A 25272-nucleotide genomic window follows, 5' to 3' on the forward strand; every position below is an offset into this window, starting at 1 on the left:
CTATGACTTCTCATCAAATCTATATCCCTCCTCTTTAAAATCATTTAATGACCTGTCCTCGTGAGGCAGAATTCCAAAGTCACAATCCTGATCACAGCAGACATTACGTGTTTAATAAATCAATTGAGCTAGATCACATAGACCCTTTGCTGTAAAAGATACAATTTATCAATGAAATTAGTTAACTACTTTTGATTTCTGTTTCTCTATTTGAAGGGTCTGGAGCTAGTTATGAGAAATGACAAGATTTGATTGGTCAAATCAGCTTCCATTAATTTATAGTACTGCTTATTATCCCACCAGAAACCTTTGCGTATTATCTCACCACCTTCTCTGTCAACTCTCTCCATTGTGGATTGAATGCTTTCCAGTCAAGTGTTGGGATTGCGACAAGCAGACGTTGGTCTGGAGACAAACTTGGTTGCCTTGCCTCTTTGCAATTATCTAGCGCTGAACAGGACTCAATCAGCTTTTTTTGTACTGTATGATTTTAAGGTAGCTATCCTGAAGTGAACTGATGTCAATCTCTGTAACATCACAACTTCATTCTTGCTTCAGCTTATCTGTGAAATCCTCATCCATCCCTTTTGTTATCACTAGGCTTAACTTTTCTGATCATCCCTGGCTGTAGTCTCATTCTACCTTCCGCACATTTGAGGTTGACCTAACTTGTGTCAGGTTTGGTTCGTTCATCACCGGGCACTTGCTAACCTACATTGGCCCCTATTTAATCAAATCTTAATTTTTAAATCCTATCCGTGTTTTCAAATTCACCATGACCTTGCCCCTCTGCTACACCTAACCTCCTTTAACTCTGCACCCATTCCATATCTGCCCTTTCCAATCCAGGTCTTTTGGCCATCCCTGATCCATGTAGTAGGGCGCAAGCTTTTTTTGTTTGAACTCAAGTCTCTGGGACAGCGTGTTAGCTCAGTAGTTTTACTGGTGCCTCAAAGTGCTAGGGAGCCGAATTGGGATGACTGTCAGTGCTGATTTTGCGCTTCCCCTTGCCACCGTTGCATCCGCCCCGGTCCAAAGATGTGCAGGTTTGGTGGATTAGCCATGGGAAATGCAGGGCTATGGGGATAGACTGTGTTTAAGTGGGATATCCATCGGAGATGGTGTGGACTCTGCTTCTGCTCTGTAGAAATTCTGAGTGAGACTTGAACCTAGAACCTTCTGACTTGGGCAAGAGTGCAGCCAGTTATGGCTGTAATGTAAATGTGTCTCCTTTCCTTTTTTGATAGACAGGTATACAACATTCCCAGTGCCTATAGCCACCAAAATATCAAGAAAACTATTTGAAATGAATCTGCACATGTACTTAGGACGCTCAAAGTAAATTTAGGTCATTATTTTGTATTGTGAAGAAAATTAAAATTAAAAAAAACTGCTGCTGAACAGTACATCGAAAGGATATATTTTTGGGTTAATGTCCGTATTTCTTCATTAGCTTGAATCTGGAATGACATAATTGCTTCACATTTGCATCGATTGCTAAGTGATGGAGTTCCTGTAAATAATTTAAATACATATTAGTTTCAGTCCTATTGTGTAGAAGTTCATGCTGGCCAAGTCTGATTCCAAAGTGAGGCCCGGCTTGATAGACCACAAATTTTTGTTTTTGCAAACTGCAGTGATCAATTATGACATCGTCTCATGAGACTGATATTGTACTTTTAAGTTAGTATATTACACCTAAGGAAGGAAAACAACAAATAAAGAACTATTTGAAAAGGATTTATATGCATCAGCAATTAAGATTGTACTCTTTTACATTCAGCAGCAACCTTACAGATACTCGAACCTCAGTAAAAACTGAAAGAACTGCCGATGCTGTAAATCAGGAACAAAAACTGAAGTTGCTGGAAAAGCTGAGCAGGCCTAGCAGTATCTGTGAAGTTAATGTTTCGGGTCACCACAACGTTAACTCTGATTTTATTTTTTCTTCTTCACAGATGCTGCCAGCCCTGATGAGCTTTTCCAGCAACTTCAGTTTTAGTTTATGCCTTGAACCTCAGTGTTTGATTATCCAGTTTCCACTTTAAAGTTTCTTGTCAGTTGGCATGCCTCCATTTATTTCAAACAAATTTCTACATTAGCTCGATGATATCTGGTTTAGTTAATGTCTATTGATAAGACCGTTAAACAAACTGCTAAAACAATTGACCTACTCCATAATGTGTTCCTTAAATGAATACATTCAGCATCCTTGTAGGATATTGTCCTCTCAGATGCATTAAAGCCATCTGTTTCTAGATCATCTCTCACTAACCTCTCAGCCACTCAGAACTTTTCTTCGGGTTTGGCTGTGTTGGTGACTGCTAAACTGCACTGCCATTGGGATGGGCGTTTTCTGACCTACTTCTCTCCTGTACATGCACTGGCCCTTTTATTTTTGTAAAAGGTTTCTTGTTTCCGTCTCTATCCCCCTGCATCATAGGTCACCTTGTTGCTAGGCAACAGCCGTTTGTTTTTAAATCTTCAACTTTTTTAAAGCACTGAACTATTCCTCTTGAGGACTTTTTTTAAAACATGTAAACAAATTTCCAGTCAACTCAACACCACTCACAGAACTAAAAATGAAACAAATTATATCCTTCCTTTCTTGTCACATGCAATGTAGAAATAATGTCAAACTTAAAGCTGTGTGCGGATCTGCCACCTCAGAACGTCCTTTTCCAAATAATAAAAACAATATATCAGGAACCTTCATCACAAGTTCATAGGATTGACCTTTCAACTTTCACAGGGACTTTTGGATATACGTCCTTAGCTTTGCTTGCCATCGACTCAAGTGAAGCTCTAGTTGTTGTGGAATTGCATAGAATATCAATAGATAGGAAGAGATCAATTGACGCATCAAACCCGGTCAGAGCATCACAGCAAAATCTTCCTTCCCCCTTCAGATACATAAAACCTGAAGCACGCAAACAGGCCATTTGGTCCGACTGGGCAAGGTTAATAACTGTAATTATCCCCCTGTTTAATTATCCATTCCAATCATTCTCAGTGTTCTTCCACTTCCTAATCCCTAATGTTTGCTTCAGACTGCTTGGTTTTGTGCAGGGGAAATCGTGTTTCACAAAAGGGATTGAAGAAGTAACCAAGATTATTGATGAAGGCAGAGCAGTGAATGTTCTGTATATGGAGTTCGACACGGTTCTGCACAGTAGACTGGTTAGTGGGGTTAGATCAGATGGAATCCAGGGACAGTTAGGCATTTGGTTACAAAATTGACAAAGGTAGCAGTCAGAAGGTGGTGGAGGATTGATTTTCAGACTGGAGGCCTCTGACCAGCGATGTCCTACAAGGATTGGTGCTGGGCCCACTTCCTATTGTCATTTATATAAATGATTTGGATGTGAATATAGGATGGATGGCTAGCAAGTTTGTAGATGATACTGAAATTGATGGTGTAGTGCACAGTGAAGAGGGCTATCTCAGATTACAACAGGTCCTTGATTGAATGGACCGAGGATTGGCAGATAGAGTTTAATTTGGATAAATGTGAGATGTTGCATTTTGGAAAGGCAAATCAGGGCAGGACTTAGTGTAACACTGAATGGTAGGGTCCTGGAAGTGTTGCCGACCAAAGAGACCTTGGAGTTATAGGTTCATAGTTCCTTGAATGTAGAGTCGCAGCTAGATAGGATAGTGGAGGTGTTTGGTACACTTGCCTATATTGGACAGTGCTTTGAGTATATGATAAAAACCGAAAGAACAGCAGATGTTGTTCATCAAGAACAAGGACAGTTGCTGGAAAAGCTCAGCAGGTCTGGCAACATTTGTGAAGGATAAAACGGAGTTAACGATTTGGGTCCGGTGACCCTCGGAGAAGTCATCATGTTGCAGCTGTACAGTACATTGGTTAGGCCACTTCTGGAATACTGCATTTAATTCTGGTCTCTCTGCTACAGAAAAGATTTTGTCAAACTTGAAAGGGTGCAGAAACGCTTTTCAAGGATGTTGCTGGGATTGGAGGGTTTGAGCTGCAGGGAGAGGTTGGATAGGCTGCCCCTATTTTCCCTGGAGCATCAGAGGCTGAGAGGTGACTTTATAGAGGTGTATACAATCATGGGCGTGTGGGGTGTAGGGGGAGCATGGACAGGATGAATAGCCAAGGTCTTTTCCACAGGGTAGGGGAGTCCAAAACTCTATGTTAAAAGTGAGGGGTAAAGATTTAAAAGGGATCTATGGGACAACTTTTTCATATAGAGTTTGGTGGATGTATGAAATGGAAGTGGTGGAGGCGGGTACAATTACAACATTTAAAAGGCATCTGGATGGTACACAAATAGGAAGGGTTTAGATGCTGGCATATGGGACTATATTAATTTAGAATATCTGGTTGGCATCGACGAGTTGGACCAAAGTATATGTTTCTATGCTGTACATCTATGTCTCTATGAAAGCATTAAAGCTACTTATTTCAGTCAACCCGTATGACAGCAAGTTTGTCATTGTCACCACTAAATGCAAAATTCTTCACTTCCAAATGTTTTGAATGTCACAGCTAATTGAACTTAGAAGCAAATGATACAGAAGCACAACACCGTAAATGCGTCAAGAGTTATATGCTAAATTTCAGTTGATGTAGTGTCACAATATTAATAATGACTTCAGAGTTCTTCTCACTATATATGGCAGGAATTATTCTGACTTATGATGTCCCCTTGGAGGGAATTCTCACAGGAATTACAGAACATGTTGCTCAAAGTACCTTTACAAATTTGTAGTTTCAGCGTTTCCACTATTTCACCCATGGTCCTGAAGTCTTTTGTGTAATGAAGGTACTTATCATATGGAAATGAAGCAATTTGTTGTAATTGTTCTTCAGTTGCCTTGCCAACTCCAATGGCAAATATATTGATACCTGCTGAGACAGTTCCCATTAGTATATTGTTTCTCTTCACTTTTTCAACACACTATAGAGCCACAGAATGGGATATTGTGACGTGAAATGCACTGACTGAAGAGGTGAAGGAAACAGAGGTGATTGTAAGCTCCAAAGAAACTTAGGTAAAAACATAAAGTTTTGCAGGATTATGGGGAACGTACAAGGAGATGGACTAATTGGAGTACATTTTCAAAGAACCAGCACAATCACAGTGGGCTAATAGCATTCCACTTGCATGATTCTGGAAAAGGGCCTTGTCCTGGCCAATAATCAGGGGAGGGTGAACACTTGTACTTTTATAATGGGGACACATGTATGTAAAGAATTTACCAAAGGCAAAAGGACTCCAACCGAAGTGCTGTCAGGCCTAGCCCCATACTGAATACCTCAACTTGAGGGTGCAACTGAACTGAAGGCACTTGGTCAATTTCAAATTCACAAGGCACTTTTCTACAGCCTGTTCAACAGTGTACTCCATTTGCAATTTATTTTCTGTAGATTGTAAAGTCCACAGATGCAACGTAGGAAAGGGTGGTGTAACTGTAAATTTAACTGTACTTACTGCAGTCTCTCTGTTTCATTCTCTGAAAGGTGACAGCACATTAGAATTATGCATAATGGCCAGTATTTGGCCATTGATATCACCAGGATGACGGATCATTATGATTTTACTGTGTATATGAACTTGCTGTGTCTAAATTGGCTGCTGTATCTCTTACAGTTTTAAGAATGCAACAGTATTCCTGAATACCTTTGGTGAATGACAATCTATCGATCTCAGACTTAAAATTAACAATTGATTTGGCATGAGTCACCATTTGCAGCCATTGTAGTTCCTTGACATTATAGTGATCTATGTATCCAGAGCTAAAATGCCCCTTCCAATGCCAAATCTCTGCAGACCTCCAGATATTTAGCTTTACACCATTTATTTAATCTTCTCACGGTTCAAAGTGTGTTACCTCATGAGCCTACATTGAAATCCTTTTTGCCATAGTTTTGCCCATTCACTTAATCTATGTCTTGATGTGATATTCCAATTTCATCTCCCCAGTTTGCAATATTGTCTATCCTCCTTCAACAGCTCTCACAGACCATCATGGGACAAAGGTGAGAAGGTACAGTTTACGTAGCAGATTCCCTCACGAAAGGAGGAAAAGGCTTGAGGAGCCAAATAGTCCCATGCAACTACGTTTCGGCATCTATTGTCTTGATCTGATTAGACAGACAAGTCTTTGGTTAAATACCTTAGTAAAAGGCAATGCGGCAGTCACTATATTGCTGTTTGATACATTTCGCCATGTTATTCAGCTACATGTATGGGTAAAATTATTGGTTTGTTACGGTGTCATTTCATCTGCAATTGAAAGCCAGTATTCCTAAATAATGAGAATTCAAATAAGTTGAAAGAAAGGTTGGAGTCCTGAAATGACCTGCTTGAAGGACAGACATGATGCGCTGTGTGGCTTACCTCTGCCTTAAAGAAAAAAGATTTGCATTTATACAGGGCACTTCATAACTTTGGAATACATGATACATGAGTATGGACTTGCAAAATCAAATGGGCCATCCATTTAAAAAAAGGGGCGGCTCAGTGGTTAGCACTGCAGTCTCATAACACCAGGGACCAGAGTTCACTTCCAGTCTCGGGGGACTGTCCGTGCGGCGTTTGCACATTCTCCCCTTGTCTGCATGGGTTTCCTCTGGGTGCTCCAGTTTCCTCCCACAGTCCAAAAACGTGCAGGCTAGGTGGATTGGCCATGCTAAATTGCCCGGTGTGTGTGGGTTTATAAGGGGATTGGTCTGGGTGGGATATATCAAGGAGCAGTGTGGATTTGTTGGGCCAAGGGCCTGTTTCTGCACTCTAGGGATTCTAATCTAATCTAAAATACCCCATGGTACTGAAGGACTTTGAAGACTTGTGTTGGAAACACAACAGTCAAGTTTTATGCAGGAATGTGATAATGAGCAGGTAATCCGTTTGTTTTAGCGATGCTCACTGAGAGATACATTTTGGCCAGGGCTCTGTGAAGATCACCATAGCTACTCTTTGGAAGATTGCCTTTGGGACTTTTTATGTCTACCTGAGGGAAAATGTGTATGGGGCCTTGGTTAAATTACTCAACCACAAGCAGCACTCCACTGACACTGGAGCTTAGAGAGTTCAAGCCCGCTCCAGATAAACTGACTAAAATGTGAGAGTCGCAAGTCAGGATAATGTACAAAGATAAGCTATGTGATATTCTATGCTGGCTTCGTATGGTTTGAAATGTGCATTACCTGTCTGCTTTGCTTCAGTTGCCCATTCCACAACATCAGCCTGTTGACGGCCATCGGTGAGCACAAGCGCTATCCTTGGAACGTTTTCTGCAAGGGCTCGAGCTCCTTCATTCACCTTGAAGCTGTTTTTAAAGATCTGCCTCCGAGCGCGCCCTTTCGTGGGCTGTTGGCCTATTGATTTAGCGCGACTCACTGCAGCCTTGACCTGATTGGCTGTGCTGTAGCGTTGGAGAGGAAATTCAGTCTGGACCTTAGTGGAATACTGCACCAGACCCACTCGAGTTGCATTCGGTGCAACTTCCAGCCCATCCACAATGCTATTGACAAATTGTTTCACTGATCGGAAATGATTTGCTCCAAGGTCTTTGGATTCGTCAATGAAGAAGACAACGTCCATAGCTCTGTGGGTACACTCTACAGCAGCCAAACAGAAGAATGCACATTTAGTAGAATGTGGGTATATCACACACCTACAAACTGAACCTTAATCAAAAGTTAGTGTACGCTATCTTATTCCTTGTGCAGCCAGATATAAAAGAAAATCATTGGTTTCTTGAGAAATAATCTTGGCAGCTGGTGCTACATTGTGAAGAAGATCTAAATAAAACAAGTTAATAATTTGCAACTTAGAGACAAAATCACTGAAACAAAATAAGGTATAAACTAATTAAAGGATGTCACTGTTGTGTGTATTTAATCATATCATTAATCACACTTGATTGCAAAATCCAAGTCTTCACACTTTCAACCTAGTGACAGGATTGGCCAAAGGCTGCATGGATTTGGGGAAGAGGAATTATGCTTGACAAATGGACTGGAAATCTTGGAGGATGTAATTAATACAGTTGGTAAGGGGACCCAGTGGACATGGCTTATTTGAACTTTAGAAGCTGTTCGATAAGGTTCCATGTAAGAGATTAGTACATAAATTTAAAGCATATGTGATTGGGGACAGTGTACTGTCAAGGATAGAGAACTCATTGACAGGAAACAAAAAGCAGGAATAAACAGTTCATTTTCTGGTGACAGACAGTTTCTAGTGGGATAACAGGGATCACTGCTGGGCCTTGTACATGTCAGGAGTGGGATGTTCACAAATTCAGTATAATTTGCAATCCATTAGGTACTGAAACCATCTGTCTCCATTTGCAGCAAAACTAGATGGCATTCAGACTTGGGTGGATGAGTGGCATCAAAGTTATTTGCCAGTTAAGTGTGAAAAGTGTTCATGTCAGAGAGAATCTAACCCTATCTCCTTGACATTCGATAGCATTATCACTGAACCAACATCCTGAGTGTTGCCACCAATTAGAAACTCAACTGGACCAATCATATAAACACTGGTTATAAGAACAGATCAGAGTCTAGGAACGCTGAGGTGAATAACTTCCCTCCTGATTCTCCAAAGTCTGTCCACCATCTACAAGGTGCAGTTCAGGAGCGTAATGGAATATTCCCCAGTTGCCTGTATAAGTGCAGCTCTGTTAACAGTGAAGAAGCTTGAACCACCCAAGACAAAATGAATGGCACTCTCAAGTTACCTGATATCGCGCTCAACGTCATTCTCTTGTTTCCTCTCCATAATCTGTGATTCCCCTTCCTAGCCAGGAGCCAATCTATCTCCGTCTTAAATACTCTCAATGACTTGGCCTCCTGCGACAATGAGTTCCACTACCCTCTGACTGAAGAAATTCTTCCATATCTCAATTCTAAAGGCTTGTCCCTTTACCCTGAGGCTATGCCTTTTGGTCCTAGTCTCTTCTACTAGCAGAAATGTCTTTTCCATATCTAGTCTATCCAGGCCTCTCAGTATTCTCTAAGTTTCAATCAGATCGCCCCCTCATCCTCCATCAAGTACAGACCCAGAGTCCTCAACTGCTCCTCATATGAGAAGCCCTTCAATCCCGGGATCATTCTTGTGAACCTCCTCTGGGGTCCCTCCAAGGTCAGCACAGAAAACAAAAATCCCACATTGAATTCAGATAAACATAGGGGATTTCAAAGATTTTCAATGAAGATCTATCTCAGGGGATTGGGGAAAGTCAGTCATTGAGTGTATTGAAGAATGGAAATAATATATTTTCTGGACATTTGGGGAACCAAGGGATATAGGGATATAGCAGGAGAGTCCAGTTGATGTAAGACATCAGCCATAATCTTACTGAATGCTGGTGGAGGATCACATGGCTGTGCAGCCTATTCCTGCTCCAGTACTCTTGTATTCTCATGACAGCAAATAAAATACAGGAAAAGAGGCATCAGCAGACACAAAGTGAGAGAGTGAGAAACACCGCAAATTCAACGATGATTGAAAAATTCCAGAAAATTTCTACTGGAAAAACTTTGACCAGGTGAACCACTGGGGTCAGTGATAGTGGTTCTGTGCTGCCCTCAGCATCAGTTAAAACCCACTGCAGCAAACTGAGTCCCAGTGATTGGTCTGAGTGTGCCAACTAGACCGAACCTGTATTTTTCTATGTGCCAGCTTCTGGGGTCTAGCACTCTAGTGTATGGCACAGAATGTCAATTTATCTTAAGAGTGCCAAGTAATGTCACCAGTAACCAGCCATTAGTTCTATTCTCTTGATGCTTTATTTTAGCGAAAACTTGCTAAACAATTTATGTTCGGCTTAATTACTTAGTTATATAGGACTGGCCTAAAAAGCCTCATATTTATTTCTGGCTCTAGACCTATTTTAGTCCAAATTGCCAGTTAAATTGTATGTTCTGTTTTAGCCCGAGGATCTGATATCTCACTTTTACTGCTGTGTCCAGTGTTGCAGTGCCTTGCACATTTTGGAGAGGGATTAATTGAGGTACAAATGGAGTGCTTTGTACACTGCAAATTCTGGGATTATGGAGGGTTGATACAACTCAGGTAGCCAGGCAATGATAGATAGAACAGTGGAACCTAATCTTTGTACTGTTTGTTACAAAGGTGTTTTTGTAAGCCTACATAGAGGAGCTCAAGCAAGTCCTCACTTAATACCTGTCTGAATATGTTCATAACTAATGTCATGTTCAATTAACAAAGGAGACTCCATTTTTGGTTCATTGTATTGAGAGAATAGAGGCTTATTTGTGGCATAGAGGAAATGTCCCTCTGCCTGAGTCTGGAGGTCTGAAAGTATCCAGTGAAGGTAGAGCACAGTAAGGCACCTTTTGTCCTAACTGATGTGTGCGGTGTTTATGAGACCCTGTTCATTACTTTTCATTTATCCTTATATTCTTTACTTATCTTCCAGCTTCCTCGAATGAGAGCTCTAATAGAGGCAATGTTTAAAAGCCACTTTGTTAAGGACATGAACAGGAAAGGTTTGGAGGGGTTTGGGCCAGGAATAGGCAGGATATTAGCTTAGTTTAGGATTAGGCTTGGCATGGACTGGATGGACCTTATGTTTCCATGCTCTATGACTCTGTGGGTTTTGTGGCACAGTAGTAGCGTCCCAAACTCTGAGACCAGAAGACCTGTGTTCAAGTTCCACCCTCCTTCGAGGTGTGTAAGAACATCCCTGTGCAGGTTGATTGAAAGTAGCAGTAAATCTGCAGAATGGAGGCCGCCTTGTGAATACTCAACCAATCAAGTTTACGTTCTCTTATTTGTTTAACAATCCAGCATTTCGCTGTCTGTGTTCCATTTTAATTTGTTGTAATTCCCAAACAACAAACTCTCAAATCAGAATTCTCCAGTGCATGTGGTGCCCAGACTACGGTGGGATTTTGATTTGGGTGAGTTTTAACAAGCACATCAGTTTAATATAGTGTTCCCAGTCAACGATGGTTGAGTGACTATTTCTATATAGGTTGTTTAGGTTGAATGAAAGGTAACTTTGCTTGATATGAGATAGGGTCTATAAGCTGATGAAAGGGGTAAGTTTGTGAGAGCAAGTAGCTGGTGAAGGACGTACGCAGACATGTCTTGCCATCAGGTTGTAGTATGTAACCTTTCCGACATCGACAGAAGTAACTGTCCTCTGTGCTCACACAGTCATGTTCGCAGTTGTGCCTGGCCTGGATGCAGAAATCAATTCCTGTAAAAGGACAAAGAATATATCAATTAGCAGGATATTAAAGCAGCTGTTACAGTTCTTTCCCCAGTATTACCAACATTTTAAATCAGAGATGTTATTAGACATCAGGATATAATGAGGCCATTTGAAAATCCCAATCATGGTGACTTTAACCTTCCTGTAAATTGGGATATTCGGGTTGGAAAAGATAGCTGTAAGGAATAATTTGTAAATGAATTTGGGACAGTTTCTTAGAATAATATGTTATGAATCCAACCCAGGATAGGGCTTTTTTGGATCTATAGATATGTAGTGAGGCAGGTTGAAGAAATGATGTCAGCGTAAAGGGTGCCCTAGGAAATAGTGACCATAACATGGTAAAATTTAGCATTTTTTGAGAGGGAGAAATGTGGGTTGGAAATCACTGTGTTAAACTTATATGAGGATAATAACATGGGAATGAGGGCAGAGCTGGTTGGAGTGGACTGGGGAAGGGGTTTAACAAAAAAGATGGCTGATGAATAATGGCGAACATTAATAAAATAACTCCTGACTCATAATAAAGGTATAATCCCATGAGAAAGAAGGTTTCTAGGAAGGGAACCATAGTTAACCAGGGAAGCTGGATAGCATCAAATACATAATGTGGCAAAGCTTAGTGGTAAACCAGAGGATTGGGAAAGTTTTCAAAGCCAACAAAAGATAACTAAAAGAATAATAAAGAGGAAGAAAATAAACTTTGAATATAAGCCAGCAAATAATATTAGCATGGCAAGCAATGAGTAAAAGAGAGAGAGCAAAGTAACTATAGGCCCCTCACATAATGATGCTGGGGAAATAATAATAATAGGGAAACTAAAAATGACAGAGTTGATATTTTTTGTCAACTTAGGAGACGCTAATGAATTCCAAAGCTGTTAAATAATAGAGGGGCGAAGGAAGAGCGGAGATAAGTACAATAACTACCACCAGAGAAAAAGGACAAGGGGGATGAATGGGCAGAAGGGCATTAAATCCCCTGGACCCAATGGGTTGCATCCTAGAATATCAAGGGAAAAAGCGAGAAGTTACACAACATTAGGATATAGTTCAACAGGTGTATTTGAAGTGAACTTCACCTGACAAAGGAGCAGTGCTCCGAAACTTTGTGATTTCAGATCAACCTGTTGGACTACAGTCTGGTATTGTGTGACTTCTGACTTTGTCCAACCCAGTCCAACACTGGCAATGTCACATAGAAGTAAATACCTACAGATACAGTGATAGCAATTCTCCAGGAATCTTTAGATTTTAGAAAAGCACCATGTAATACCCATCTTTAAAAGTGGGTGGGTGATATGAAGCAGGTTACTATGGGCTAATTAGCTAAACATCTTCATTAACATCTCTTTAGACTCCAATATGAAGGATGCAATAGTACAGCATTTAGAAAGAAACGATATGATCAACCTGTGTCAGCATGGCTTCATGAAGGAGAAGTCATGGCTGGAAAATTTATTAGAATTATTTGAAGAGATAACAAGCATCACTGCAAGGCATCGGTCACACTATGCTTTCCCATTTAACCTTTCAAATCTAATCATAATCTGCTTTAATACTGGTAAACATCACCATCACATTCCCGGGTACAATTAGAACAGGTTTTTAATTCATTCACAGCATGAGGGGATTGCTGTCTGGGCCAGCATTTATTGCCCATCCCTAATTGCCCAGGGGACTGTTAAGAGTCAGTCACATTGCTGTGGGTCTGGAGTCATGTGTAGACCGGACCAGATAAGGACGGCAGATTTCCTTGGCTGAAGGACTTTCGTGAACCAGATGGGTTTTTCCAACGATCGACAATGAATTCATGGACCCCATTAGACTTTTAATTCTAGATTATTATTGAATTCAAATGTCACCATCTGCCATGGTGGGATTTGAACCCAGGTGCCCAGAACATTTCCTGGGTCTCTAGATTAATAGTCCAGTGATAGTACTAGGCCATGGCCTACTGAATACTGGCCTATAATGCAACACCCACTTCCTGTGAAAGAGTTTAAAAAACATTCCCTTCAAATTATCAAAGAGATTTAAGCTATGAAACCAGCTGGCCTTACTTCGGCAAGTTTTCTGATCACTGTTTAGGATGAATCCTTTTTTACATTTGCAAATGTAAGACCCTGGTGTGTTGACACAGATCTGTTCACATCCATGACCAATCACTCCGCAGAGATCTGTATCTGTGCACAAAAAGAGAAAGGTTTGTTATGAGTGCAATTTTTCTCAAAGGTACGTGACAGAAGAACTCAAGGGGAAGATGAAGAGATATGGAGAGTTGCGTTCAAAAACCTGTTCAGGAGGAAGTTTGCCAAGGATTAAAATTAAAGCAAAAGGCTGCTATTTTGTAGGAGGAGAGGGTGGGATGAATCAGATAGCTCTTTTAGAGAGCTGACACAGGCTCAATGGATCAAATTGCCTCCTTTCATGCTGCATTAATCTATTTATCTATATTTCTACGTAACCAAACCCGTGCGTTATCTTTTATTTTGACCAAGACAGATTACTCTTTTCAGTGAATGTAATTAGTGTGAAATGAGTGAAAAATGATCTCCCTAATTAACATTTGGAACTTATCCTGAAGGAATTCTTCACACCAGTGACAAGTAGAGATAAGTGAAGATCCATTGATCAAAATAAATTAGACTCCAATGGGTTTCATGGAGCTGGATATATTTAAAAGCAAAATAAAGTGAGCCAGCAAACTTTCAAAAATCTTATCAATGTTAACTGCTGGTAGATAAGTTGGGCTTTCTTGCAGTCCTGTCTCAAAGTTAATTCACTGAGAGAATTTGCATTTCTACAGCTCCTCTTCTGCCAATCTTCCTGATAAAACCCTTGAACGCTTACAATGCAATTTGAGCTTGCATTCTCTCAGCCTTGCTGCAGTTCCAACAGTGGCCACTGTTCCTGGTGGCACTGTCGGTATGAGTGAGCTGCTGGCTTCTGATTGGTCCACAGCTTTCTGAGGTGTTGAGTCCTGTCCCAAAGGGACAGAAATCCTGTGCCCAGTCTATCATTAGCCAGTGCTTATTAAATGGTTGCATGGTAGCCATTCATTGCCTGGGTGATATGTGGAGGGCATTGTTCACAGGACCTCTTAAAACCTATCCTCTCGACTCATGCAAAAAGGGAGCCATTTGGTTTATTTAGTCAATGCTTGCTCTCTCTACAGCAATCCCTACAGCCCCTATCCTCACCTCTGTACCATGGCTCTGCAAGTTTATCTCCTTCAGAAGCTCATCATTTTCTTCTGGAATCATTAATTGTCTATACCACCCAACTCCACCTTCTCACCTTACCTCACCTCACCTGCAGGCAGTGAGTTTCAGATCTCTGCTACTTGTTACATAAAAATCTTCTTTCTCACATTCTTCCACAAAGTCTTCAATCTGCAACCCTAGTCCTTGGGGTCATCAGCCAGTGGGAAAGGGTATTTTTTGTTTGCTGTGCCTAACTCTCTCATAGTTGTGAACTATTCTCCCAAATGTCCCCACACCCCACCTTCATGTTAATGTGAACCCACTCAGATTCACCAACTTCATCCTTCAGGTCACCCCTGGGACCATTCTGGTAAATCTCCTCACCTTTCTCTCAAGTACCTTTCTTAAAGTTTGCTGGCCAAAAATAAATGTGCGACACTCTAGCTGTGGCCTATTGAGATTTTTATAGAGGTTCAGCTGAATGTCCCTGCTTTTGCACTTAATATCTCTATATATGAAGCCTAAGATAGCACATGGTTTACAACATAATATCCCAATATGAGCTGGCACCTTCAAAGATCAGTAAACGTGCTCCTTTAGATCCCACTCACCTTTCAAACTCTTTTGAACTGTGCCATGAAGCATATATTGCCTCTCCCTATCTCTTTGTGATGCATTTCACACTTGGGCGCGTACATGGATTAGAGAGATTTGGGACAAACTCAGACAAATGGGACTAGTTCAGTTTGGGAAATCTGGTCGGCATGGACAAATTGGGCCGAAGAGTCTGTTTCCATGCTGCGTGACTCTATAATTCTCTACGTCAGATCGAATTCTATCAGTCTGTCACTGTCTTGCTGCTTTAGATTAATGTCATTCTCACTATCTGTCATGTCTCCAAGGCTATTTCTGAAATCTTATTCTGTAATATGATATCCACATCAGTTATACAGCTTTTTTAAAAACAAGATAGTGGTCTCAGGGAAATTCATCATTTACTATTGTCCAGTCTGAAAGTCAACATTTTATTACTGCTTTCTGCATTTGCCCAAAATTTAATCCAAGGTGAGTGGCCATAATGTTGCTTGTTAATATTGCAGTAGCCATTTTGTTATGCACTGTACAGAAGTGTCACTTTACCCAAGATTTGCGTAGGATTTTACCTGTTTGTCACCCTGAAAATTCAGGAAATGGGATATTAATCCAGTAGAACCAGTTCATTCACAGTGCGAGAGAAAGCCACTGGATGTCCACAGAGTTCTACAAAACCTTTTTGCTTCCTAGCACAGTCCAAAATGTTTCTGCTGCTGTTTAAACTGCTGATGGACACATGCTTATCAGACATTGGGTGAACGGTTAAAAACAGAGTCACACAGACCAGGCAGAAAGCAAACACTAGACCTAGGATCGAAAGCATTGATGAAATATATAAGTGAGTAATCTTACATATGTTCCCTTATAAAAATGAGTTTGACATTGGGAAAATTGACTGAATGTTTTCTGATGAAGGGTTTAGGCCCGAAACGTCAGCTTTCCTGCTCTTAAGATGCTGCTTGGCCTGCCGTGTTTCCACTTTGTTACCTCAGATACTCCAGCATCTGCAGCTCCTATTATCTCTGAATGTATTTATTTGGTGGTCAATCGATGTCAAGAAGACAGAATTTGAACTTATGTAGTGCTTTTTATAACATTGGGATATTGCAAAGCATTCTACAAACACTGTACAAGCTTAAATAGTACTGAGCAATCCCTGTTGTAGAGTGACTTGCAAAACAAAGTACCATAAAATCGCGTTGGCCACAGATAGCGTGAATAGCCAAGGTCCCTTTTTCCTGTGGTAGGGCAGTGCAAAACTAGAAGGCATAGTTTTAAGGTGACAGGCAAAAGATTTGAAAAGAATCTAAGGGGCAACTTTTTCATGCAGAGGGTGGTATGTGTATGCAATGAGCTGCCAGAGGAAGTGGTGGAGGCTGGTACAATTACAATATTTAAAAAGCATCTGGATGGGTACATGGATAGGAAGGAGTTAAGAGGGATATGGACCAAATGCTGGCAAATGGGAGTAGACTAATTTAGGATGTTGGGTTGGTATGGACGAGTTAGACCGAAGGCCCTGTTTCCATTGCTGTACGGCTCTATGACACTTGTTACATTAGCCTCAATTTTGTGATAGTGTGGTCTTTTGCATCCACTCAAGGGGGGTAATCAGGGTCTAGGTTTAATGTCTTGACTGAAGGACAGCACCTCTGGCAGTGTGGTACTGTTTCAGTAGCGCATTAGACTGTCAGACTAGATGTTGTGCCTGGTGTGAATTTGCAAGCTTGGGAACCTCTCGATACTATAGGATGAAAGCATTGGCTGCAAAACTCACTACATTCTCTAGCAAAGCTAAATTTTAAACAGTGCGTTTGGTACATGATAGTGCTACTCCCCCCAAAACGTACCACATATTTTGGTTTGGAACTCAGAGAGGAGAGTTTGAATCATGCTGAAATTCTGCACAAAGAACACATGCTTCTCATGTGGCTCGCTCCCAATCAGCTGAAGTGTCTGCATATCGACTCTCCCTACACCTACGGCGAATATGAGAATTCCCGAGTCCCTTGCTTGAGCTGCTACCTCTGCCACCTTGTCCTGGGGTCTTCCGTCCGTCACTATAATTGCCACGCGCGGTACATTTCTGTCAAATGGCCTTGCCCCCTCCTGCGTGGAGAATGCCACCTTCATAGTATATTCAATGGCCAGCCCTGTCATGGTGCCAGTTGCCAGGTGGACCATCTCCTCAACTGCCCTCATCATGTCCTCCACCTTCTTGTAGGTTTTGAGGGAGAACACGCTTTCGACGGTGCTGCCGTAGAGGACGAGGCCCACTCTCGTCTTGGCCAGACCGACGTCCAGAAATTTGAGGATGTTTTTGATGAATTCCTTCACTTTCTCAAAGTCAGGAGGAAGTATACTCCGGGAACTGTCAATGATGAAGACTAAGTCTAAGGCCTTGCCAACGCATTGTTCCTCTGTAAGACAAAACACAGTATTTACTTTCTAGAAAATGCAATGCAGTAGCTTCTGTCTTGGGTAAATACCTCAGGAGCAGGCCATTTGGGCCCTTGAGAGTGTTCAGTCATTCAATGGCTGATCTAGAAATCACCTCTATGATTTTTCTTTATTCTTCCACAGAATGGCCCATTACTGGCCAGCCCAACATTTGTCACAAATCCCGAATTACCTCTTGAAATGAGTGACTTGCTAGGACATTTCAGAGGGCATTTAGGAGTCAACTATGTTGCTGTGAGTCTGGAGGCACAGGTACAATTATTGAATCAGAAGTATCTTGTTTTTATTCACGCAATAATTAATAGTTATCATCCTTACTAAGATTAGTTTTCAATTCCACACCGATCAATCGATTTAAATATACCACCTGCTGTGGTGGGATTTCAGTCTTTGCCCTCAGAGTATTGGCTTCAGTCCTCAACATTGTTAGCCCACAGTAACATTACCACTACACCACCATCCTCCCAGCCCCCAGAACCCTTAATAAGTTTGGATAATAAAAACCTCTCAATGTATTTTAAAATTGACAACAAATCTAGCAACAATTGCTATTTATGAAGAGAATTCCAAGTTTCCAAATATTTTTGATTTTATTCCTGCAAGTTCATTTTTTGATGCAAGTTCCTAGACCAAGATCTACGCCTCATCTCCAAATTCTATAGTTTCTCATGATCACCCCTTTTCTGTTTTTGCTAATTTCTTAAAAATTTTAATTAAACTTTTCCATTTCAACATTCCAACCATGGTTTCATTCAGTTTTTGTTTGGTGCAGTCCTCCCAAGTGCAATAAAAATTTTATCATTGGGATTTCTTTCAATTCTTTCCTTCCTCAATACGAGGAATTTCAACTTCCATGTCACCTCATCATCTTCTTACTCCTCTGAGATTACCGGCCTCTGGTCCACCTGAAATGTCTTCCTCTGAGAAATACCCAGCTCTTGTTCAAAGTTACCTTCTTCACAGAATCATCATAGAATCCCTACAGTGTGGAGGCAGGCCATTTGGTCCATTGAGTTTAAACTGACTCTCTGAAGAGCATCCCACCCTAACATTTCCTACCCTAGACACTACGGGCAATTTAGCACCGCCAATCCACCCAACCTGCACATCTTTGGACTGTGGGAGGAAACCGGAGCACCCGGAGGAAACCTATGCAGACACGGGGAGAATGTGCAACACCTCACAGACAGTCACCTGAGGGTGGGATCGAACCCGGGTCCATGGCACCGAGAGGCAGCAGTGCTGATCTCACTGTCTGCTACTTGAAACTCCCATGGTTTCAATCACAGACAAGTTTAGGTCTGGTTACATCTATGTGCCTTTAGGCATCTACAACCCCCTCTACATCTCCAAGCTTCCCTCTGTCTGTAGCAGCATCTGGAATAAACAATCTTAAATTTATTCACAACTGCACTTACCAGATCCCAACCATCTAGCCTTTGGCCTTCCATTTTCCATGATATTTCTCCAACAACTGATTTGCTCAGATACACTCTAACCTCTATGTCTGATATTCCCATCTCCAGTGAAGTGGTACTCTCTCTCTCTCTCTCTGTCTCTCTCTCTCTGTCTCTCTCTCTCCTCCTGAATGTTCCCCTGGCATGGTTCTCATCTCTGCTCTCGTAGAGAAAAGGGTGTAGGTTTGAAAGGACATGACAGACAACCATTTAGACATCCTTCAGGAGATTTGCCTGGAGCATGTAATACATCATCAGGTCCTGCTGTGATCAGGTAAAATCACTGACTAGTCCAGAGCCATGCTGATATACATTCCAGATTGTAACATATTCACTGTGCCACCATTAGCAGCAAAAGCAACTGGGCAAACAACAGTATAGATAGAGAATTGACTAACTAAGAGAATTGGGATGAAGTGGGCATTTTCAGGATGGCAACTTGTAAAACAATGGTATGCCACAGGGATCAGTGCCGGGCTACTATTATTTCCAATGATTTGGATGAGGATAGCTGAGTTTGAAGATGACACTAAGATAAGTGGGAAGGTAAGTGGTGAGGATGACACAACAAGTTTACTGAGGAATGTGGATAGGGTAAGTGAATGGATAAAAACGTGGCAGATGTAACGTCATGCGGGGATGGGAGAAGTAATATACTTTGACAGGAAGAGTAGAGGAGCTGAATATTATTCAAATGGAGTGAGACTGCACACACCTACAGCACAAAGTGATTTGGGAGTCCCCACCTATGAATCACAAATTACATTTTCCTTCTTAACTGCCAAATGAACCTGCATGTTATCCTTTAGGGAACCCTGAACTATGACTCCGAGGTCTCTTTCTGCTTCAGTTTTCTGAAGCCTCTGCCAGATAAAAAATGGTTCACGCCTCCATTCTTCCCACCAAAGTGTGGAACCTCAACTTTATCAGCTCCAGTTGAGTCATATGGTGTTCCCCACTTTCCCTAATTCCCAAAGTGCTCACCAGTCTATTACTGTCAATGCTGAACTTTGAGATTTCACAGCCCTCTGAGGTACAGAATACAGAAAAGGTTTGCCGCTCTCTGAGTGAAGAAATTCCTTCTCATTTCAGTCCCAGATGGTCAATCTCTTAACCTGTTAAAATGCGCCCAGTTTCTAGACTCTCCAACCAGTGGGGAAACATACTTCACCATCTATTCTACCAAACCCTTACAGCACCTTATACATGTCAATGAGATCACCTCACACTTTCCCACATTGTATTCCATTTGCTGCTGCTTTGCCCACTCTCTTAGCCTGTCCAAATCCTTCTGCAGCCTGCCCGTCACCTGTCCCTCTGCCTATCTTTGTGTCATTTGGATGAAGAGGCACCAGATTCGAAGTGGTAACTCTACTTTCTTCCCACTGCTGCTGCCAGACCTGCTCAGCTTCTCCAGCACTTTCTGAACTCTAGCATCGCAGTTCTTTGCTTTATCTTTGTGGCATTAAGTTTCCCCTTAGCCTTCTCTATGAGGAACAACCTCTCCAGTATCTCCACATTATGGTAATATCTCAGCCCTTGTATCTTTCCTCCTCATTAATGTTTGAGAATCTTTTTCTATATGCGAGAGGTGTAGAAGAGATTGGTTGCTGCTGCTTCTTTAACTTGCTTTCAGTTTCTATACAAGAAGCTTTTTCTTTACTGAGACGTTTTAGCGTCAATTTTGGTAATTTGGAGGGGCACCAATTGTTTTGAACCAGCACTCACCAATATATTGCTGCACTGCGATTTCATCTCCTGTGCTTACTTTGGATCGTTTCGCATGCAGTGTTTTTCTGGCCAGCACAACATTGTCAACCAGCACAACTTCCAAAAGAAGCAGGAGGAAGATATTTCGAGGAGTCGCCTTCATATCTGAGGAGTTATAAGAACTGAAGAGCAAAAAAAATAGGCACAGAAATCAGCCATTAACCTGAGTTTGTTCAATAATACCAGCGCTCAACTTTATCGGCTCCAGTTGAGTCATATGGTGTTCCCCACTTTCCCTAATTCCCAAAGTGCTCACCAATCTATTACTGTCAATGCTGAACTTTGCGATTCCACAGCCCTCTGAGGTACAGAATTCCAAAGGTTTGCAACTCTCTGAGTGAAGAAACTTCTCCTCATTTCAGTCCCAGATGGTCAATCTCTTAACCTGTTATAATGCGCCCAGTTTTTAGACTCTCCAACCAGTGGGGAAACATACTTCATCATCTATTCTAACAAACCCTTACAGAACCTTATACATGTCAATGAGATCACTTCCCATCCTTCTAACTCCAGAGAGTCTGGGCTGCCTTTTCCTTGACCTTGGGAATCCATTAGCCAGGAATTGAACAAAAATGGACTTTGTCTTTTTTTTAATATATGATTTCTGTTTTTAATATAAGCACCAGAGTACAGCAACTTAAATACGTTTCACTGTCTTTTTTGAAGACTGTTTGCATCAATTTCTATTCTATTTTCTATTTTGTTATGATATGGGGACAAAAGAAAACACTAAACTGGCCAGATTGCTCCAGTGGGTTTCACAACTTATTGATCCACACGCATGGATGATCGTCCCCTGACAGAAGCATTAATTGTTCTCTGAACATCTAAGAGTTGTTCATGGGTGGTTAAGCAAGGAGCTTTCAAATCTTCATGCTATAGCATCAACAACCAGATTCATCCTCAGAGAAAATGTTGTCCAAAGTCCCATTCAAGCTCCGTTGTCCCTGACAGACTGATTGTCGCTTCCATTTACCAGTCAATATTTACCATCTATTTGAGCATAAGGTATCTTCCAGACTTGCTGGAACCAATTCCTAAGTTCTGGCCTCATTAGTAGATAGCTCCAGCTATCTATTTATATGTAATAGCCTTACCTGGTGATGAAACATCTGCAGGACCTTTTGATCAGGAATCAATATGCAAGTAACTTCCAGGCCTGGTCTCACAAGTAAAGAAAAGCTTGTTTGTCTATGATTCTAGTGTTTTTTTTCTTTTCTACACATGCTGTTACCCATTGTCCTAAAGTCATTGTTAGCTCACAATTCCCAGGTCACAGCTCCAAACCAAAATTGGCAAAAGAGTGAAATAAAAACAATGAAAGTTCACAAGGGCTTTAGCAAGATCCAGACTGCTCAGTATCTGCTCATGTGTGGTAGCTTTCAGGAGCAATGCTTTGTTGCAGGTCAGATCTTTCTTCAAAAGAAGGATGATTTTACTGAAATATGGAAGATTTTGAGGTAGTGTGACATAGTTGATGTTAAGAAGATGTTTCCATCAGCCGGGGAAGTCAATTATGGAGACTAGGCTACTAGAAGAGGATATAGCTATGTTTTGGAAGTATTCGGGATTTGTCATCTATGAAGAGCTACCATGAAAGAGGAGTTGAGGCCTATCAACCATGGTCTTGTTGAATGGCAGGGCAGGCTTGAAGGCCTGAATGGCCTCCTCCTGCTCCTATTTCCGATGTTCACTTCTAAGGCGAGTCTGTCCTTTCCTAAGAAAGGAGATCAGAATTGTAAACGGTACTTCAGGTGTGCTGTCACCTTATAAAATGTCATACAGTTGCAGCAAGTCCTCTCTATCTTTAGACTCTGCCCTCCTTGTGATAAAGGCTAAAATTTACCTTCCGCACTGTTTGCTGCACCTGACAAAAATCAACAGTACAGGAAGCAGAAGATTACAATCTTGGTGAAATGTATAGTGATGCTGAAAAGAGAGACACGTGGCTGAAAAATTCCATTTAGCAGTCGTCCATAGAGTTCTATTCCAGGAATGGAAGGGAGTGAAGGTGAATGGGTTAGAGACAATGCAGAAAATGTTCATGAGAATGGTTCAAGGGATGAAGGACTTTAGATACAAGGAGAGATCGGGGAATCTGGTTGGGAATGTTCTCCTGAGAGGAAGCGAAGGTAGACAGGAGGTTTTCTTTATTCTTACATGGAATGTGGGTGTCACCAACAAGTTCAGCATTAATCACCCATCCCTAATCCCCTGGAGGTGGTTGAGGCTCAGCTGCATCTTCTGTGGGCCTAGAGTCACCGTTGGCCAGACCAGGTAAAGATGGCAGATTTCCTTCCCTAAAGGGGAATGAGTGAACCAGACACGAGTTTTGTTTAACAGAAATCACTGACATTTATCATGGTCATCATCACCATTTATGTCCAGTGACATTGCCGTGATATCATTATTGCCAAGAGTGATCTGGATAGATAGATAAAGAGAAATAGTTACCCATTGGCAAAAGGGTTGAGAACTGGAGAACTTGCATTCAAAGTGATTAGAAAAAATATCAAAGTAAGATGAGGAAATTTTTTTTAATACAAACATAAGAACATAAAAACTAGGAGCGGGAGTAAGCCATCTGGCCCCTCGAGCCTGTCCCGCCATTTAATAAGATCATGGCTGATCTTTGAGATTCAGCTTCACTTACCCGCCCACTCACCATAACCCTTAATTCCTTTACTACTCAAAAATTTATCTAGCCTTGCCTTAAAAACGTTCAGTGAGATAGCTTCAACAGCTTCACTGGGCAGGGAATTCCACAGATTCACAACCCTTCGGGTGAAGAAGTTCCTCCTGACCTCAGTCCTACATCTGCTTCCCTTTATTTTGAGGCAATGCCCTCTAGTCATATTTCACCTGCTAGCGGAAACAACCTCCTCGCCTCTACCTTATCTATTCCCGTCATAATCTTACATGTTTCTTTAAGATCTCCCCTCATTCTTCTGAATTCTAACCCCAGTCTACACAGTCTCTCCTCATAATCCAACCCTCTCAGCTCTGGACTCAACTGAGTAAATCTCCTCTGCACTCCCTCCGGTGCTATCGCATCCCTTCTCAAGGGAGGAGGCCAAAACCGCACACTTTACCCCAGTTGTGGCCTCCAGGACCCTATACAGCTGCAGCATAGCCTCCCTGTTTTTAAACTCCATCCCTCTAGCAATGGCAGGCAAAATTCCATTTGCCTTTTTAATCACCTGCTGCACCTGCAATCCTACTTTTAGCGATTCATGCACAAAGGGTGGTGGGAGCCTGGAACCCGCTGCCGGAGGAGGTGGTGGACGCAGACACAATAGCAGCGTTCGAGAAACACCTGAATGAATATGTGAGTAGGAAGGGAATAGAGGGATACCGATCCTGTAAGTGAAGACAGTTTTAGTATGGAAGGGCAAAATGTGTCAGCACGGGCTTGGAGGGGCGAAGGGCATGTTCCTGTTGCTCTATTGTTCTTTGTTCTTCATAAACAGTGAATTGTTGATGTTCAGAATCTGCTGCCTGAGAATGTGGTAAAGTAATTCATTGTTGGTTTCAAAAGAAAATTGAACAAGCATCTAGAAACAACTGCAGAGAGAGGTGGGGAATGTGTCTAAATAAGTTTTTGAGAAGGTCAAGCCCCATCATTCAATAATCGACCTGCTGTGTAATATCAGCTATTTCTGTTTATAGTATAATAATTAAGAACGCTGCTTCGATTCAGTTCCCAGACATTTATTTGAGCACATTTGTAGTCCGGTGTGATAAATGCACAGCAGTAGAATTCTGTCAGTTTCAGTATATTCATTTAAGCTTTCTTTTATACAATCATGGCATAAGGCCATCTATCAATAATTACCTTGGAGAATGTAGAATGTGAATAGCCTGCTTGAATACAAATGAATGATTTGTCAGGCCATTTTTGATGGTGATTACTATTGTGATTATATTGAGATCAGCCAGGTGGACCTTATAGAATAGGAGTTCTCTGATTGGGGTATTAACCTGGTCCCATAAGGGAGCTCTGGCTGACAGATATAAACAGGAGTGTCAGAGGTTCTAACTCACTCAGAGATAGTAAGAACTGCCGATGCTGGAGTCAGAGATAACACAGTGTGGAGTTGGAGGAACACAGCAGGACAGGCAGCATCAGAGGGGCAGGAAAGTTGACGTTTTGGGTTGGGACCCTTCTGTTCATTCTGAGAGCTGGCTCTGGGGGAGTTAGATCAGTGTCAATGGCTCTCCACATATAAATAAAGTGGAATTTGATGATGGGATACCAGTCTCTGTGGAGTTATTTCAGTTACAAGTCAACTACATTTCTGTGAATCTAGAGTCACAAGTAGGCCAGACCAGGTAAAGATGGCAGATTTCCTTCCCTCAAGGGATTAGTGAAACAGGTCTGATCTTATAACAACCCAGTAGTTTCATGGTCACTGTTGCTGATGTGTTTTGTTTTAAATCCATATTTATTTAATGCTTTGAATTAGAGGTGATGACTAGAATATTAATCCAGGGAGCCTGGCATTGTTCTAGGAACCTGAGTTTGAGTCCTGCCATGGCAAATGGTGGAAATTGATTTC

General features: G+C 41.6%; 1 protein-coding gene across 2 annotated transcripts in view; it reads right to left on the reverse strand.

Annotated features, from left to right (window-relative positions):
• The window catches only part of LOC125451886 (matrilin-2-like), a 29715-nt gene that overhangs the window by 1612 nt on the left and 2831 nt on the right, over positions 1-25272 (reverse strand). The window contains exons 2-8 of one of the 2 annotated variants that reach the window (XM_048529611.2): positions 20672-20835; positions 16877-17446; positions 13290-13406; positions 11089-11211; positions 7181-7594; positions 4724-4876; positions 1421-1513 (exon numbers count right to left, since the gene is read on the reverse strand). In XM_048529611.2, the coding sequence (XP_048385568.1) occupies positions 1421-1513; positions 4724-4876; positions 7181-7594; positions 11089-11211; positions 13290-13406; positions 16877-17446; positions 20672-20816 (1615 nt within the window). In that variant the 5' untranslated portion in view covers positions 20817-20835. Of the gene's footprint in view, positions 1-1420; positions 1514-4723; positions 4877-7180; positions 7595-11088; positions 11212-13289; positions 13413-16876; positions 17447-20671; positions 20836-25272 lie in introns of both variants that reach the window. The other variant, XM_048529610.2, reaches the window with a different exon arrangement.

The sequence above is a fragment of the Stegostoma tigrinum genome, chromosome 5 (assembly GCF_030684315.1).
Source record: "Stegostoma tigrinum isolate sSteTig4 chromosome 5, sSteTig4.hap1, whole genome shotgun sequence".
In the NCBI taxonomy this organism is placed as follows: Eukaryota; Metazoa; Chordata; class Chondrichthyes; order Orectolobiformes; family Stegostomatidae; genus Stegostoma; species Stegostoma tigrinum.